The 20,135-nt window shown below is 42.6% G+C and overlaps 1 protein-coding gene across 2 annotated transcripts in view; it reads left to right on the top strand.

The window, feature by feature from the left end:
* The window catches only part of LOC134539147 (inactive dipeptidyl peptidase 10), a 266,724-nt gene that overhangs the window by 121,775 nt on the left and 124,814 nt on the right, over positions 1-20,135 (top strand). For both annotated transcript variants that reach the window (XM_063380902.1, XM_063380903.1), the window contains one exon: positions 18,018-18,148. In XM_063380902.1, coding sequence (XP_063236972.1) covers positions 18,056-18,148 — 93 coding nt within the window. In that variant the 5' untranslated portion in view covers positions 18,018-18,055. The remainder of the gene's footprint in view (positions 1-18,017; positions 18,149-20,135) is intronic.

Below are 20,135 nucleotides of genomic sequence, written 5' to 3'. Positions count from 1 at the left end.
GATCCTCACACCGACACAGTTTCAGCTCGACTGTCGACCCAGGAAGCGGCGATCCTATTAAAAAATATATTGCCCATCCGAATGAATAAATTGATTACGAAATTCCATAGAGTAGAGCATCTCGTAGAACAGTCCATTATCTATATCCCCATAGTTGCTTGCTTAGATGCGTCGACACCGAGAATTTGATTTTTCTCGTAATAAACGACCTCTCGACAAGGAACACAAATGATTACTGCAAGGCGTGTCGTGAGGTGGGTTCCACATGCATGTAGCGGGATTATGGCGATAGTGTTTAATTCCGGTACACCATTCGGAGAAAGTACTTTCATAGTCTCTGTCACGGGATGTCTTGAGCTCATCAATAGTACAGGGAAACTTTGCCATTGGATGACTAAGATTTATTACACAGTCTTTATGCTGACAGTCGAAAACAGTCAAGAGAGTCACGGACTTGTATGGTCTATCAGCGTGCCACCTCAGTCGGAAATGAGTATTTTCGCGACAAAGTTCGAAATAAACGTATCGAAGACTACTCAATCCAATATCAAATTCATAGAACTCTACATGAAATTAAACACAGTTCAGACTTGCACGTTTGTAAAGATATCTATTTTCGGTATTGTCAAACAAAGTCGAAGGCTTCATTTCTTTAGATCGTGGATCAGGAGGATAATTAAAATATCTTGTCGCTTCATCCCATGTTAAGATGCTCGGTGCCCACAATTCATCTATTACGGCATCTTCTTGGCTTTGAGTTATATCATGGAATCGCGGTGATAACATGACTGACATAGGTATTGTCTTAGCTCTCAAACTTAAGCGAATGGGGTGAATCGATAAAGTTTACACTGAAGGAAACTACATGTCTCGTAGCAAACACTGTTTTCATAAGTTGTGTTGTGAACATAACCATCACACTGCTCCTCCCAATGCACAACTGTCTCTGGGTTCGTGCTGCGTCTCAAATCACACCTTACTGCAGAATAATCTGGTTCTGAGGTTATAGTTTCAGTAGCGGCTGCTGCCTTAAGTTCTTCTAAGGTAGTAGGAAATTTACTGTCGGGTCTCAAGTAGTGCACAACACAATCTACCTGATTGCAGGGCGTCTCAATAAAGTCCAGAGCCTCCAGATCGCAATCGGTGCTCCAGTGATGATTGAAGTTGCAGACTATGAGGTGGAACTCTCCATCTCCGGTAAGGTATGCCACACGACGAAAGCCGGGTGACACGTCTGCGTAGCGTGCCGATGGATCGAACGTCATTTTTCTTGAATATATAGTGAGTCTACGCCCGCACGACCGCGAACTGTACGCTGACTGTCGTACCCCGGGACGATGACCTCAATTTATAGCGCCTCCAGTCCAGACATGTTTACCGTTGCTTCGCTTGTTGTTGATTCCATTTCGAGCGCGTCATCCAACATTCCAGGATCGCTGTGTTCTAGCATCCAAGCCCTAAGCAATGCGACATTACGGCGAGACGATACAGGTCTTATGCTGTCACGATTTTGAGCATACATTATGTCTAATTTTTTGAAAGCCGGGCAGCCATATTCCTCTTGTGCATCCACTATGTGCATGTGTTTGAGACAGTGTTTACCCAACCATCTTTTCTGTTCGCTTCCAGCAACTATTACAGTTCCACTCAAGTGAGTTGTCAAGATGGTGGAAAGACTGTTGTAGGGAAACAATCCGTGTTCCCATTTTAAACTATGAAAATTTTTAGTGAGCCACGCATTACTTCTCCTGTATTTACGACTAATGTCTCTCCACTCAAACGGCGGTTTGAATGTTCGCGTAATTATGTTCCCCTCAGAGTCAGCGATGCTAAGTTCCTTGGTAATAAAGCCATACTGAGAGAAAAATCCTTGCAGATTAACATACTTCATGGTGGCTGAGACACGACTGAGCCTCTACTATGCTTAACTCAGTATTTTAACAGCTTTGTCTCGTGGATTATAGGAGACAAGTCTGTCGTGCAATATTATTGCAAATGCTTGTGTTAAGATCGGTAGGTTGTCTGAGCTTGTGATCTCCAACTTGCAATCTATGATATTCGAAGGTATTTTCTCAGCTTGACGGCTTACATCAAACATGAATAACGTAGCCAGTTCCTTAAACTGATGAGGGTCAAGCAAAGGTGCATTCTGCTTTCCATAGTAAGACTCTTGAAAATTTGAATACATATCATATGCGATTAAGTAAAATCCATTGTCGAAGTTTATGTCCAAATCCGTGTATGGATAACTTTCTGAATTCAAGAATAGTTTTATATTCTTTATGTTGCAGTGGTCAAACCTCGATTTATCGGCAGCCATTACATTATGTTTAGCCGATTGAAAGCCGACTATTATGTATCGTGGTTTTTCCATCGAGAAGCTTGTCTTTACTGACCAGCTGACATTTTGTGCTTGTGGCATGCTGGGATATGTTTCAACAGACCAAGATCTAAATGCTATATCTATATTTCTGCTTTTCTCCACAAGCTTAAGCAGTCGCGTGCGTTCCGCTGGAGACACTTGGATGTGTGGTACGGCCCAATCGATAGAGTTTATGGTTAAATTAACTGCTTGAGGCTGCGCACTCGCATCTACGATCGAGTTAATGTACGTATTTTCTAAAACTATAATTAACTCTTGTTTGGAGTTTAGAAGTATACGGTGATAATCCTCAGCAAAGCCGAGGAGATGGCTTAGCGGAACACAGATTTCGAAAACACCATCGGCTGTTAGAGGCAAGCTATAGTTTTCCTCGAGACACCATCCCTCCATTTTGCTGATGGCGTATTCATCACGAGTTCGTGAAAGATAATTCTTCACTGTAGATACCACTCCTAGTGATCTGGTCTGGTCTATAAGAACGCCGTTCAGTTCAAATCCTATCCGATTGATCATATGTAATACACCATTGTTTATAATCTTTGCATGGTCCAGTTTCCGTCCGTCTGCCTTTACGAGTTTTCCACGTATACGCAAAAAGGATTTTGAGATGTTTGTGTATGCATCATGATTTTGAATCACTATACGGATTTCAGAGTTGGGGGCATAGGGTCCATTTAAGTATGGTTTGTAAATATGCAGTTCAGTTTTTGAAATAGAATCCTCAAATTGTGGTGCTTGCTCGACTTCAAGAACGGTGTTCTCCATGAGGATAAACTCTAAATCCAAGTTTTTTAAGGAATCTCACGTTAACAGATGTTAGCCGCTTGATGTCTCGTCGTCTACTGGATAAGGACACACCTGAACCGCTCCATTTATGCTTAGAAAAATATTTCACTCCCATTGTTTTTTCAAATGCAGTCTTAGAGTTATTTCTTCCTTTCTTAGGTTAACTAAGTGTCCTTCCTGATCGACTATTTGAATGTCGAGCTCCTATATCGATTGAACGGTAACTGGGACATAAATGAGCGTGGTAGGTCGTTCATTTATCTTATATCCCGGAGGTACTATGGGGGAAAATTCATGAATAGTATTGTTTAATTTACCATTCAAGTATGTGTGTCCCACAGCATTGCTTGTAATTCGTATAACATTCACGGGGAATATATTTACAGGATTTGTCGATTCATGCAGCTCACCTGCTTTGTATACTTGAGAAGAAAATCCAAGCATTTCACCTAATGTATTTTTTCCACTAAAATCCACATGTATATTGTTGCTGAACATTATGCACTGTAAGGTGTTGGGGTTGCCTCGTAATAGAAATGTTGAATCTGCAGGTAGGTTCTGTTTTATGTAAGCTTCCATGTCACTTATTTCATATGCACCTGTTGGTAATTTCATTTCATGATGTTCATTGTTTGCGATGTATCGAAAAACTTGATTATTTTCATCAATGTTCGGTATCGAGTTATATGTTGTCAGATCGATCAATGCCATTGTCCACTCTCCATCCAATTGCAAGGGAGGGAAGTAGTAGGTTCTCATAATCGAGCTCTTCCCAGTTAAAATTAATGTTATTGACATTTTGTCTAGTTTACACTGCGTCTCGCGTTGTGTGTGGTCTCTCTATAAACACTCTGTCGCATATGTGGCTTATGATAACACTAATGCTTCTTATATATTGATACTAAAAATCTTAAGCATAAGTGACCGCAATTCCATGAATGCAACTTTTGTTGTCTGTCATAATTATAGGTTATGTTGCACTTGTTTAAATATCGTATCAGTTCCACTGGTGGAGGCAAGTCTCCGAAGCTATCGTAATATTCAACGTTAGGACCGGTCTTGACATAAGCAGTCCAATGCGTTCCCGGTCTTTTGGATGAGTCTAGATTCAAAATAGCACTTTCATTACGCAATGGTTTCTTAGGTAGCGAATCGCGCATGTATATTTGTCTAAAGTATGGTATTTTCAATTCTTTTATCGCCTTCATTAACTCGAGGTTTGTAAGAGCTCGCTTTGGTAAGTTTTTGATTATCGCTTCCTGCTCCCGCGATTTTTCTTTCTTCTTCTTCCTCTTCGCTTTCCCCCACCACCCGACTGTGGGTAGGGGCGTAGATAAAGTCCTGAACCGTTTTTTGCTGCATGTGCTATCGCTTGCATACGTGCCTGACTCCGGACATCGGAAACAGTTTTAGCAACACCCGCAGCTCCACCAATTAAGCTGCCTAATGCAGCGAGTGCTGGAAATATAAATGGTAATAGACCACCCTTCTTCCCCAGGGCTTTCCTGACAGATTTACGGTTTCTCTTCTTTGATGATGATGAAAATCTTAAACCTGCACCAAGCTTACGTTTCACTCTCATAATCTTGTTAACGGTCCACGCGGATACTCTCTGTCCAAATTTAGTTTCGGGAGACTTTCTAATCTTCTCGGCCGTGTCAGCTAATATTTTATCCGCTTTATGTCTTTCAGCCAAGTTATTACTATTCGCATACGCAATATCGTGAAGACGACACGCCTCGTCTAGTGCATTCACACCACGATCACCTCTTGCTAGTGTCTCGGCTAGTCTCGTGCCAGGTCCACAGAAATTGTAGCCCGGAAGATGTGCCTCGAATGGTAGCTTATTTATAACAGAATTAACTAAGCCTGAACCTCTCTTCCGTCTCATACAAGACATATCAAGACACTGAGTGGTTTCACTATAAGGATGACTGTTTTATAGTGTTTAGGTTTAGTATTAAGAATGGAGGTTGTTCAACAACAGCTCGCTTTACCAATTTCACTAATTGATGATGATGTGTTTAGTAAAACTGAAGAACGTCATGGATCTCTGTTACCAAATACCATACGGTGTATAGTGTCAGGTCCTTCGAATTCTGGCAAAACTTGTCTTATTCTTTCACTTCTAGAACACCCCAATGGGATACGTTTTGAGAATGTGTATTTATATAGCAAGTCCCTAGAACAACCAAAATATCAACGTTTAGCCCATGTGCTGGAAAATGTCGGGGGAGTGAAATTTTTTAAATTTCGAGAAAATGCTGATGTTTTAGACCCCAGTCAAGCCCTCCCCAACTCTGTGCTAATCTTCGATGATGTTGCTTGTGATAAACAAAGCATTGTTCAAAAGTATTATTCTATGGGGCGACACCACAAGATCGACTGTTTCTACTTGGTACAAACTTATACCCAAACCCGAAAGCAATTAGTGCGAGATAATTGTAATCTAATAATTTTGTTTAAAATGGACGATCTTAATCTAAAACATGTGTTTTCCGACCATGTCGGTACAGATATGAGCTTTGAGAGATTTAAAACTCTTTGCGGTCACTGTTGGAACAGTCCTAATGAGCATGGTTTCATTGTGATAGCTAAAGATTTTCCTCTACATAAAGGGCGTTACAGATGTGGTTTTGATCAGTTTATTGTGATAGGTTCATGAATCATGATGTCAAAGTTCGGTGGTGGTGGACTTAAACGATCGCACGACTCATGCATGACGTTTACTCGTGAAGGGGACTGCGACTTAAGCTGGAAACATTTGAAGAGAGTTGGTGATCCTAAACAAGATGGTGATGCTGCTAATAAGAAGTATGTTGACGCAGTAAGCGGGGCTTTTACACATGCTTTGCATTCGATGACTGATGGTATGACACGACAAGTTACAGATATCAACAGATCACTTACTGTAACAAGAGATGTGCAAGTGGGGATTATGGAGTTCTTGCGCAATATGGAGGCTAAAGAACAGCATTTAATTGCTCAATTAAATGAAAGTCTTTCAGCTGTGTCGACAAAGTTGGGTGATATGTGCACCTCGTTGGAGAGCAGGTTAGATTTATTCGCACAAACATTTATAGAGGAACTAAATGATGCACTAAATGCTAACATGGTTGAGATGGTATTGAAAATTAATGCTGGAATTGTACAACAGCTTTCACAAATGAATCGCACTGTTGGTGTTTTGACGATTACTCCTGATGAATATTCTCGCGGTGTGTTGTCTAAGAAACCTTCACCTCCAAAACCAGCACCTGCAAAAACAGCATCTTCAAAACCAGCACCTCCAAAACCAACACCTCCAAAACCAGCACCTCCAAAACCAGCACCTCCAAAACCATCAAGCTCTATACATGCCTAGATCACTCACGTATTGATGCTAGTTGTATATAAAAGGGTGATATGCTATCGCTAACTCTGCAGTCATGTCTCTTGAGGCTAGTAAGTTGGAGCGCGTCATAGAAAATGTTCGTGCAAAGTATCTACTTGCCAAACGAGCTCGTTTGGAGAGGGATGCAATTAATGAAGAAATATTCAAGTCTGTTAATTCGCGTTTGGATAAACTTGGACCTACTACATCGCTCGCACAGTCTATCGATACTGTGAAGCAGGATTCTGCGGAAGAAGCTACTGTGAAACAATATTTAGAATCAAGCGACAGTGATGACTCGAACGCTATTCCTTTAAAACATCACAGTGTTCCATATGATGATTCTTTAGGTGGAGTGCAGTCTTATTTGCAGAGCTACAACCTTCGCTCTGGTGATGGAACCTATGGTGTATCTAAACGACATAACCGCTGGTTTTTAGGGGACACGGAAGTATTTTTTCACGATAACAATATGATTCGCGTTAAAGATGAACTGATACAACCTGCTCCTGGTTTATTTGAACTTTTATTTCGCAGAGAGCCGCATACGTACTCGGAATCGGCCCTTAAACAATATGGTAATCTACTAGAGCTTACAAATGCTTATTTTAAAAAGAATGATCCTGCAACAAATCTCTATAAAAGCACGTCACATGCGAAATTTGATATCATTAAGCAACTGTTTCCACATATTGGTTCGCAGCAACGAGGAAGTGGATTGTTACATAAAACATTGGATTTAGGTCGTAAACGAGAGTTCATTTATTGGAATGATCCGAATGAGATAGTAGATCGACTCAGGTTGTTAATGGCCTCGCAGGCTTCTGGCCACACCGGACACAATAACGAAATCCTTTCGATACTTGAAGAGTTACAAGAATCAGGATACATTGCAAAATGAGCGACGCACAGCGTGGGATTGCATACGAGCTTCACCGAGGCAAACATATTATATTTCCTCGCAGAAAGGTTTTAACATATGGACTCCATGATTTACTACAGATTGATTTGGTAGAAATGATACCATACAGTAAAGTGAACAGTGGTTACAAGTACATCCTGACTGCCATAGATGTGTACAGCAAACGTGCTTATGCAGTTCCAGTTAAACAAAAGACAGGTGTGATGGTTACTGCTGCCATGAGAAGTATTTTGAAAGAAGCAGGAAGTTTTAAAAGTATTCAAAGTGATGCGGGAACAGAATTTTATAACTCAACTTTCAGAGCTCTTATGAAAAGAAAAAATATTAATCATTATTCCACTCACAGTGAGATTAAAGCAAGTGTGGTAGAGCGGTTTAATAGATCTCTAAAATCGCTGCTTTTTCGCGAGTTTTCAGCTCAAGGAAATTATAAGTGGCTTAAAATTTTACCACAAGTTCTACGTGTCTACAATAACAGATTCCACCGCACCATTGGCATGGCTCCGAATCAAGTGAAGGATGACTCTCTGCTACAAAGTGTTTACAAATATGTAAAGACAATAGACCCTAGAAAACCTAAGGCTCGTGTGGGGGATCATGTACGCGTGTCACGAAACAAGGAGTTTTTGAAAAGGGGTTTACACCGAATTGGTCTCACGAAGTGTTTAAAGTAACAGCTATGAAGTCCAGCTTTCCGCGTGTGTATAACTTGAGTGATATGGATGGAAATGAAATACAAGGTGTTTTTTATGCTTCAGAAATTCAAATTACAAAATACCCCGATACATACTTGGTAAATAAAATTCATCGAAAGCGTGGTGAAAGATTCCAGGTGTCTTGGAAGGGGTTTCCCGATACTGTGAGGACATGGGTAAAGAGAAAGGATATGGGAGTTTAAGATTACATATACACATTTTATTTTACCTTATTGCTTGTTCTCAATCGAAGCATATTCTATGGAATCGTTTGTGTGGGCTGTTGTTGAGATTCTATTCCTGCAATGTATTTATAATGTGTGGACTACTTCCTGAACACGACCCAGCACTCTGCAGCTTGGGATCAACAAGCTGTGACGTCAGCCCGCGCTGGGCGCCTCATTGGAATGTGTAGCGCGACATCGGGGTTGCATGTCATCTTTCCGTCAAGACCAGGTCAACTATAGTCTTCATTCTGTCTCTGACAATTCCATAATGAACATGGCTGCTTTTGAGGAAATGCGCGATTGCATTGAATATGCGCTTCATGCTTGCATCGGCATGAATATAGATGCGATAGTACACCATCTAGAGGTCTCCGCGATCAATTTGTTCGCTGCATTTCCAGAGGAATACGAGTTTCTAACATACCTTTACAACGGTATTATAGCATGCTTTGAAGCTGTAATGGAGGCTCAAGAGCAAGTGGAGCCAGATGATGGAGTGGACAGCGGCTTCGGAGAGAGTGACAGTGAAGCATAATGCTTGCGCCCTTGTTAAACATGGAAAATAGGCCTCTCGGGGAAACTCGCCATGTATAAAAAAAAGGAGTTAACGCATCTAATGCTGTACCTCCTGAGACATAGTCTCTAAGGTGATGTGGAAAGCAGCATACCACTATAAATTCAAACACAAGTTTTTATTTATTTATTTTTTTTCAGCTTACACTCCAGAGAATCTTCCGCCACGTCGAGATGAAGAGAATGAGACTACACATCATAGTTATAAATTCACTATCACTAAATAATAATAATGAGCTTACACTATTATTAAATGCATTACAGGAAAGCTAACACTAAAGTATGCCTATAAGAAAATATTTCTTATGCCTGCTTCTGATGCATATAAAGGAACACATATCATGATCATTCAATATGGTGCACTCTGTGCATGTAAGGGAACAATCTTTTCGGTGCACTCTGTGCATGTATTGGAACGAGTCCTTGGGTGTATCATGTGCTTCCAAGATGGTGGGGCTGTTGAATCCAATATGGCGGAGAATTGTTTAAAGGTTGTAATATTTTTTTAAATTTAAATATCGCGCCCTCTGGTAGCAACACTTGTTACTAAATATATCGATTAGCATTCGACCTATCGAATGGTGCTGCGCCCTGGCAGCTGAAATATAAGTAAATATATCGATTAGCATTCGATCTATCGAATGGTGCTGTGCCCTGGCAGCTGAAATATGAAATAAAAGTAAATATATCTATTAGCATTCGACCTATCGAATGGTGCTGCGTCCTGGCAGCAGAAATATGAAATAAAAGTAAATATATCGATTAGCATTCGATCTATCGAATGGTGCTGTGCCCTGGCATCTGAAATATGAATTAAGATGGCGACAGTGGCACACTCTGGTAGCCAACTTGAGAATCAAGATGGCGGCGCCTCTGGCAACTCATTTTTGAATTTGCCGCGCGATACTAGCGACATCTACCAGCCAACTTGAGAACCAAGATGGCGGTGCCTCTGACAACTAATTTTTGAATTTGGCGCGCGATACTAGCGACATCTACCAGCCAACTTGAGAACCAAGATGACGGCGCCTCTGGCAACTAATTTTTGAATTTGGCGCCATCTGGTAGTCTGTGCTGGAATTAAAGATGGCGGCTGTATAATAATTTTAATTTCAAATGTGGCGCCTTAGGTATGCATTAAGGAAGGCAAAAACACCCTCCCCCATTTATCATAAACTTGCCATCAGTACGTAGCATATATAGATTATTTATTCCACCATATTCCAATTGGTCTCGTGGTCTAGTGGTCAAGGCATCCGCCTCGTAACCACGACATCCTGGACGTTTTCACGTCCCATGGATCGAATCCCAGCCTCGGCACTGAAAATATTTTAGTTAAAATAAAATAATACCTGCTGCTACCTGGTGGCGACCAACAGAACTATATGACGTCACACAAGATGGCGGCCTCCAGCAGCCGAAACAAGATGGCGACCAGGAAAAATCAAGATGGCGGCCTCCAGCAGACGAAACAAGATGGCGGCCAGAAGAAATCAAGATGGCGGCCTCCAGCAGACGAAACAAGATGGCGGCCAGAAGAAATCAAGATGGCGGCCTCCAGCAGACGACACAGAATCATGACGTCACGATTCGAAGTTGGTGGAAATTTCTAGAAATACAAAATGGCGGATTTGCGGATTTGCGAATTTGAGATTTGCGGATTTGCGAATTTGAGATTTGCGAATTTGAGATTTGCACATAAAAAACCATAAAAAATGCGTAAAAAACCATAAAAAATGGGATAATCCCCGGATTACCCCGCTCCCCCCTCGCCTATGTTCCAGAGTCGGCACGCTCTCCCTACTCCTGGGACTCCTTCACGGGCCTCGGGGGTTCCTTGCCAGGTTCTGGTACTCGGCTCTTAGGCCCGCGCTGGCGATGATGAGATCCCTGCCAGACGGTCGCGACGACGACTGCTTGGGGTCGCTTCACTGAGCAATAATTCTGAGCCCGAGGCAGTGGCGCGGGGTGACCCTTGTACTGGCTCCAGTCGCAGGACGAGGACTCTCGCCGAGACAGATGCTGGTCTCTTGGGACGCGCCCCGATGAAGGGCGGGCGATACTTCTCCGGTACCAGCCCGGTAGAGCGGTAGAATATGTTAATATTTGGCGTTCAAAGCCCCCGCGCTCTTGTGTTGCGCGGGTGGCATCCACGGACTGTTAGGGGCACTGTCGATTCGTAGGTACACACATTACAAAGAGATGGCTTTAGTATTTAAGTAAGTTTTATATATTGTTATAACTTTGTACCTGTACTTTACTTAAATACTAATTTTTATTTAATTATATTTTCAGTTATTCATGTGACAATGTTATAATTTATAATAATTTATACGTTTTTTTTGTTCATACATAATATAAAATTGTAATAAATTGCTATTTTTTAACTTTCATCTTTATATAAATAATGTTAAGTTTCTTAGTTTATATTTTATATATTTATTTTCTCAGTTATCATACATTTACAAATGTTTACAATCGTCAAAATACCGCATGTAATTTGAAGTAACCAGATGCACTCGCATACAAGCTTGCTATCGCGAGTGCTAAATTTCCTGGTTAATTAAGTGAATATTGTTAACAAAGTGTAAAAAAATGGGAAAAATTTTTTATTAGTTATAATTAGAGACCTGTAAAATTCGCGGTTTTCAAATCCCTAAAGGATAGACTCTATGATCCTCTATGCACTCGTGCAAATTACATCTGCTGATTGGTTACCGACTCGTAACACCTGTTGACTGGAATGATCGTGATTCGCTAATTCTTCTGTTAAAGATTTTTCATTGGCCCAGAGTCCTTCAGATAAACTGTGGCCCAATCACTGAAGCAAAATAATGTCAAAAGTATTTGAACTCTATCCTATCGCGAAATGAATCCGCGAATTTTACAGGTCTCTAGTTATAATTATTAGTAAGTCGGAGTGTACTTCCGCCGGATCACGAGGCTCTCTGGTTCGTCTGAAAGTGTCCCGGAGACGTGACAGACTTTGGCTAAGCTATACTCATGATGCTTTCAGGATGATGGGATTCCTCTTGAGCCAACCACGGGTAAAGGGGAGAGAGTGTGTGTGGCGGCGATGCAGGGATGGGATGCCTAATCCTCTCGCCGTATAGCTCCTCCTCAAACACTTCCAAGTCGCGTTCAAATGGCGAATCCATTTCCCTGTGTCTCCAGGCAGCCCGTGTCGGCAGCGATCCTGTCCTCCCCAGGAAGTAGTTGCCGTCAAACCCAGAACCTTAAACAAATTATGCAGTTGTGGCTGTTCTGTCTGCAAGACTGGATCACACTTGCAAGCCGTCCAGTGAAATCAACACACATATATAGAGTCCCGGAAATTTCGCGGATTCCTCTGGCCTCAGGATAGAATTCAAAGTTATAGGTGTGCTCGACCCATGTTTATTTTCCCATTGGTGGATTTCTTAGCGAGAACATTTCTATCCTTGTTATTTGGCACTACCTGATTCGCTTACTTCTCTCCTAGCTGGACATCGTTGGCTCACAGTCGTAGAGGGGCGTGTCCAGATAACTGCTGTCCAATCATGAACACAGTGCGAGGGTTTGAAGGTTTGTATTATAACTTGCGACTAAATGAATGTGCGAAAATTCCGTTGCTCTACACATATACTATTGGTAGGGGCAGGCATTTTTCGCGAAAAAATCTGAACGCCTATTAGACTACAACAAGGTATACCCGCACCAGCGGTTTCTTCCTTGTGATTGGCGGCCGTCTGCGAGAAAAGTCGTTGCCTTGCTTGACCGAGACCACTCAGGACGCGTTTGCTGCCGCACTGAATTATTATGATTGGTGTTGTAACACTCAACACGTAGACGAAAGAAACTCACCCAATCACGGAACACAGACGATGTTACAGTGATTTAACTTTCAGCTAGTCTCGGAATCTTTTCACGAAATTTGCATGCCTCTAACTATTGGCTACTAAGCTGCTGACAATTTGTTTAAAAAAAACAACATAAAGACCAAATAATTTCACAGTATTTTCTGCTATCAGGTTGGATGTCATAGAACCTATCCATGTTCGAGTGAGAGTAAACTGTCCGTTAGCTGCTTAAAACCACACGAAATTTGAAAGCTAGAGATTTTAATTCTAACGTTTGGCTCTTCTATGGTTTTATCCAAATAACCATAGCACACTCACTCAAGTTGGACCCAGCCTGGGATCTTTTTCCCAACGGTATAATTATCGTTATTAATAGAGACCGGAAAAATTCGCGGATTCATTTCGCGATAGGTTAGAATCAAAATACGTTTGCTTTTTTACCGCATCAGTGATTGGGCCATAGTTTATCTGAATGATACTCGGCCAATGAAAAACCTTTAACAAAAGAAGTATCGAACCACGAGCATCCCAGTTAACAGGTGTCACGAGTCAGTAGCCAATGAGCAGAAGTAATTTTCCCGCGTGCATAGAGGATCATGGAGTATATCCTACAGGTCATTGAAATCGCGAATTTTTCCGGTCTCTAGTTTTAAGTGTTATTTACTTATTGTAATGTATATCAAACTGACAAGCCCTATATTCTGTGAGCATACTGTTCAAAAATTGAATCTATTGGGTGCAAATAAAATAAATAAATAGACTAGCATAGCGTGGTTCAGTGCGCCAGTGTGTGCGTGCGGGCTTGCGGAGGGGTTGAACTCTTCGCGTGTCAAAACGAATGGACGTGAACGACAGACAGCACGGCGCGACAGTCACTCGGGATGACGCAGGGACCCCGAAGCGAACTTCAGAACTGTCGGTGCGAGATTGATCACGCGTCAAAATGCCACCGCGTCGCGTCGGTGGGACCTTCTGAGGGGGGTAGGAAGAGGAGTGTTGGGAAGGGGGGGAAGGAGGTGTGTTATACGAGAAGGGAAACGTCACTGAAGTTTCATCACGTCTCGCGCTGTTTGGTTTGACTTCGACGACGACGACGATGGCGGGGGGTCGGAGGGAACAACGGGCAATGCTCCAATAGCACGCCGTTTCTCTACCCTTCTCCTCCTCCACCCCTTTTCCAAACATCTTCCTTCCCCTCATCCACGCGGTTGCGCGAATATACCCCCCTTCCCTCCCCCCTATTGCATCCCCGCGACGAATTGAATTAGAATTGAATTCCTTCACGCGCCAACCGTCACCCCTCGAAAACCCGACCGCCGCCATTTAAACTAACCCCACTCTACTACCCCACCACAAACACACCCCTTTCACTTACCCTAACCCTCCGGTTGTCTGGAAGGAACTCTCGCAAGCCGCGGACAACGCCTCTAGTTTCGTTGCAGAACCATGGGGAGATTAATTTGTCGCTCGCGGGACGTGGCGAAAGAGGAGACGGCGTTTCGTGGTTCGAATCCTCCTCCGCCGTCGGCAGCGCTGTTGCGGCGTCGCGAAGGAAATTGGTTCTCGATCCCCCCTCCTTCCTCCGACGCACCGCCGACCTCCGAGAGAAGCCGACCGCTCATTGGCCAGCCGAAAACACCCGGATACCTTACTCCGAGGGGGAAATTATTTGCACACACTGCGTGATATACATAATCGTTAGAGACCTGCGAAATTCGCGGGTTCAGTGACCTCCAGGATAGACTCTACTACACTCTACACACTCGGACAAATGCCACCTGTTCATTGGCTGCTGACTTGTGAGTCGTCTCGACCGAGTGTCTGTGATTCGACACTTCTTTGAGCGAGGGTCTCTAATTGGCCCTCATTACTCCATATTAACAGTGAACCAGCAGCGCTAAGGTATAATTATTTGAATTGTAGTATATCACGAAATGAATCCGCGGATTTTGCAGGTCTCTAGCTAATCGTGTATTTTGAGAAACAGTGTCTTGACGATCTTCATTAAAACGTTAATTTATAAATAACTTTTTTTTTTGTTGTGAATCAGTATGAACAAAAAAATTATCACGAAAATTCCAATTTAATCAAAGCTATGTCCGTAATTATTCATGGAAATGTTTTACAGTACTGCTCAAAATCGAGAAAATAATGTTTTTTTCATCTAAAAATTACCTTTTCTAAAAAAAAAACTTTTTATAATAACAATTTTATATTTTATTGAAGTTATATTTTTTCGAAAAAAATATGAAATAGAAAAATAGCTATAAATTGTTTTTTGGTCATTACATAATTATTTTGTATCTATCACACACATTATGCGTGAAAAAAGACCTACGTAACCAAATAATGCTTTTATTTTGTAAATAGAATGGAGAAATTCATGTAAAATTAAAGATTTATGTAAATTTGCACATTTACATTATAACAACTGTATCACTACAAAATAGTGTTTGCAGTAATACTGGGTTTGGATACTTACTTACCCGGCCATTTATGCTTTGTGTGGTCCCAGTACCTCCAATAGTTAAAGTTATTTGTGAAACGTTCCCTGAATAGCTTTCCCTTATGAACTGGGTACATTAATAAGAATACTAAAATAAAATAAAGCAAAATTATTGAATATTTGACTATCTTTTCATGGTTTGAAAAAAAGATAATTGAATAAAACATCAATTAAAATATAAAATATATACTCATTGCCAATATTATCTTTATAAATTTATTTAATATGCAAAATTAACTAAATGTATATGGTGTTCTCAGTTACAATATTTTGCTTGTAGTATTACAAACTATTTCTGGGCAACTTGTTTTCAAAGGGATAGTTTGTAAAAGTACAGAGACTTTTTTCTGTGTACGCACAAATCACACGTGCACAGAGAAAAAATGGTTGTTTGAGACAAATATTAGGTTATGTGTGTGGTGAAATAAAAATTTAATTAATGTAAGAAAAGAATTTATGTGTATTAAAATATATGGTTCACTCGAGAAAACCATTTTGTCGGATCGACAAAATCTTTCGTACTACAAACTATTTCTTAGATTCAAACGTATGTGTTTATTTGACCATATACAAACAGATATGTTGTTGAGTCCACGGTCATATAGACAGGTCTGGCAACTTCTTACCCTTTGTCTTGGCGTGTCTCGTCGGCTTAGTGAAGCTCGCGGCGGCCTGCGAACTAACGGCGCTAGTAGTAGTTGAACCCATCATTAACATTGGATTAAATGGGAATTTCATATAAAAGAAGGTATAATTAAAAAATAAAAAAAAACTGTTTCGTTTTAAACGTTGGGTGAAGTTTAGGATTTTTAATTTATTTGGAAGCTTTGTAGGATTTGAATACATAGCAATAATTTCTTTGCCGCAACTGTCAGTTCAAATTGCAATCTAACAAAGATACTATTAAAACCAATTTTTTTTTTCAATTGTTAAGTCAGCGACGTGGTGAAGTGGTAACATGCAGGGGCTTAAAATCTGCGGGCTCCGGTTCGATACCCGTTAGGATATTTTATTTTTCATATTTACATTTTAATATTCCTCGCAAAATTAAACTATTAATTACAGAAATTAAATATGTTTAAACAGTTAAATTACTTAATCAGGCGAGTTTTTTAATAGAAATAAACATTTACGACAATTCTAGCAAGTAATTACCTACTCTGCTTTTTATTTGTTATCAGAAGATATATTACATCTTTTTTTTTCATTTTCCAATAAAATTAGTGTCGATGTTCTTGTTCTGCTTTCATGTTTTCTCGATGGAAAAAGAGGTCCGTGTATTTTAACAAATTTGTAGGCGAAAAAAAATCTTACCACTCATTAGACTGCAATAAGATGTGCTTAATATTCCTTCTGCGATTGGCTTACCGTTTAACTGAAGGAGTAAAAAAAAAAAAAACACTTCAATCAAATAATTATCAAATCGGAAGCATCTCAGTTGAAAGGTCTCACAAGTTATTAGCCACTGAGCACGTGGCATTTGCCCGAGTATGTAAGGTATCGCTATTGGTTCACTGTTAGTCTGGAGGACTCTTGAGCCAATGAGAGACCTTCAATCACAGAATTATCGAATCACAAGTTACTCAGTTTGAGACACGCCTCACAAGTAGAGACCGAAAAAATTCGCTGATTCATTTCGTGATAGACTAGAATCCAAAAACGTTTGCCTTTTTACTGCATCAGTGATTGGGCCACAGTTTATCTGAATGATACTCAGCCAATGAAAAACCTTTAACAAAAGAAGTATCGAACCACGATCATCCCAGTTAACAGGTGTCACGAGTCAGTAGCCAATGAGCAGGTGTAATTTTCTCGTGTGCATAAAGTATCATGGAGTCTATCCTATAGGTCATTGAAATCGCGAATTTTTCCGGTCTCTACTCACAAGTCAGCAGCCAATGAACAGGCGACGTTTTCCGGAGTATGCAGAGGATCGTGGAGTCTATCCTGAAGGTCTTTGAACTCGCGAATTTTTACATTCCATAACAAGAACGCCCATATGATAGTTTGCATGAGTGGGGAGGGCTAGACCTGTGGTATGGAGTGTTTTGCAATATATTGGAAGACGAATGGTGACTTTTAAACATAGCCTATATTGGATTTTAAAAAATGGGGAAAAAATTAGTGTTGAATTATTTCTACGTAATACCGACAATTAAATCATTATTATTATTATTATAGTTTATTTGTACTGTTAAGATTTAGGCTATATTTATATTTTTTAAATTAGAATTAATTATTGTTTTAAATTTTCGTATGAGGGTATTTTATATATATTTTATTTTTCTTGAATTGAGTTGATCTAATATATTATGTTATTTTTAATTAAATATTTATTGAATATTATATACTACGTGTATTTTCTATTCATAACTTTATATATATTTATATTTTATTATAATTGATTTTTAAATTCAGTCTTTATATTTTTAAATTTCATATTATGTATGATTTATAATAGTCAACTTTTTAGTATTTTATAATTTTATTTTTTTCATGTTAGATAGAATTTTCAAATGTACTCATTTTTTTAGTATTTTATAATTTTATTTTTTTAATGTTAGGTAGAATTTTCAAATGTAGTATTTTTTTTATTTTTTTTTCAATTTTAGTTTTAATTATTTAAGTATTTTTTTATATTATTTTAAAATGTAAAATCAACTGACTACCCTGAGGGCCCGAGACTCAAGCGGGTCGTGCGTGCTGTTGGCAGGCCTGGCTGCGTGAGGACCGTGGCGGGCGCGGGGCGGCATGCACACCAATGTGAACATCGAGAGGAACTCCTGGCGCCTGCCGCCCGATGACACCGTGCAGGTGGCGGACCAGCGGTCCAAGAGCGCCGAGGTGAGTGTGTGCGCGCGCGCGGTCTTACTGTAGCTGTGAGTGTGTGTGCGCGCTGGCCACGAGGCGCGCGGTCTTACTGTAGCTGTGAGTGTGTGTGCGCGCTGGCCACGAGGCGCGCGGTCTTACTGTAGCTGTGAGTGTGTGTGCGCGCTGGCCACGAGGCGCGCGGTCTTACTGTAGCTGTGAGTGTGTGTGCGCGCTGGCCACGAGGCGCGCGGTCTTACTGTAGCTGTGAGTGTGTGTGCGCGCTGGCCACGAGGCGCGCGGTCTTACTGTAGCTGTGAGTGTGTGTGCGCGCTGGCCACGAGGCGCGCGGTCTTACTGTAGCTGTGAGTGTGTGTGCGCGCTGGCCACGAGGCGCGCGGTCTTACTGTAGCTGTGAGTGAGTGTGCGCGCTGGCCACGAGGCGCGCGGTCTTACTGTAGCTGTGAGTGTGTGTGCGCGCTGGCCACGAGGCGCGCGGTCTTACTGTAGCTGTGAGTGTGTGTGCGCGCTGGCCACGAGGCGCGCGGTCTTACTGTAGCTGTGAGTGTGTGTGCGCGCTGGCCACGAGGCGCGCGGTCTTACTGTAGCTGTGAGTGTGTGTGCGCGCTGGCCACGAGGCGCGCGGTCTTACTGTAGCTGTGAGTGTGTGTGCGCGCTGGCCACGAGGCGCGCGGTCTTACTGTAGCTGTGAGTGTGTGTGCGCGCTGGCCACGAGGCGCGCGGTCTTACTGTAGCTGTGAGTGTGTGTGCGCGCTGGCCACGAGGCGCGCGGTCTTACTGTAGCTGTGAGTGTGTGTGCGCGCTGGCCACGAGGCGCGCGGTCTTACTGTAGCTGTGAGTGTGTGTGCGCGCTGGCCACGAGGCGCGCGGTCTTACTGTAGCTGTGAGTGTGTGTGCGCGCTGGCCACGAGGCGCGCGGTCTTACTGTAGCTGTGAGTGTGTGTGCGCGCTGGCCACGAGGCGCGCGGTCTTACTGTAGCTGTGAGTGTGTGTGCGCGCTGGCCACGAGGCGCGCGGTCTTACTGTAGCTGTGAGTGTGTGTGCGCGCTGGCCACGAGGCGCGCGGTCTTACTGTAGCTGTGAGTGTGTGTGCGCGCTGGCCACGAGGCGCGCGGTCTTACTGTAGCTGTGAGTGTGTGTGCGCGCTGGCCACGAGGCGCGCGGTCTTACTGTAGCTGTGAGTGTGTGTGCGCGCTGGCCACGAGGCGCGCGGTCTTACTGTAGCTGTGAGTGTGTGTGCGCGCTGGCCACGAGGCGCGCGGTCTTACTGTAGCTGTGAGTGTGTGTGCGCGCTGGCCACGAGGCGCGCGGTCTTACTGTAGCTGTGAGTGTGTGTGCGCGCTGGCCACGAGGCGCGCGGTCTTACTGTAGCTGTGAGTGTGTGTGCGCGCTGGCCACGAGGCGCGCGGTCTTACTGTAGCTGTGAGTGTGTGTGCGTGCTGGCCACGAGGCGCGCGGTCTTACTGTAGCCTTTGAATGGGTTCCCTAGCCCATTGAAGTACCGACGTTGTGAGCGACGAGGACAGCTCCGGTAACCAGCCTGGACAGCTGGAAGAGGTTGGGTAGGCCTCCACCGGACCGCGGGTTCGCTGGGTGATTGAGGAGTCCCAGTGTGAGGCGGGAGACCGGGGTAGGCGCCAGAAGTGATGACAACTCCGGAGGGCTGAGGGAGCATCCAATTTGCTGGTCAGCGCTGAGTGGAGTAGGGGGCCGCTAAGAGCGCTGGGTTAACAAAACAAAAGGAAGGAAACCCTTAGACAGTCTATGTAGCCTTTGAATATATATATATACTGTATAGAAGTCGCGAGCGGAAAGGATTTACTCGACGTTTTTTCAGGAGCGCATGATGAGCAGCTCGGGAACTTCACCGCTGCCACGGCGCTGCCGTAATGCCCTGTATCGTCTTGGGTTGTTATTTACACGTTAGAGCGCAGCACTGTCGCCCGCTGTCATTCCCCCGCACCCCCCCCCCCCCCCCCCGTCATTCACTTCAGCTCAACGT

Source organism: Bacillus rossius, chromosome 14, assembly GCF_032445375.1.
Source record: "Bacillus rossius redtenbacheri isolate Brsri chromosome 14, Brsri_v3, whole genome shotgun sequence".
NCBI classification, from domain to species: Eukaryota; Metazoa; Arthropoda; class Insecta; order Phasmatodea; family Bacillidae; genus Bacillus; species Bacillus rossius.
This window is presented reverse-complemented; position numbering and strand designations above follow the sequence as displayed.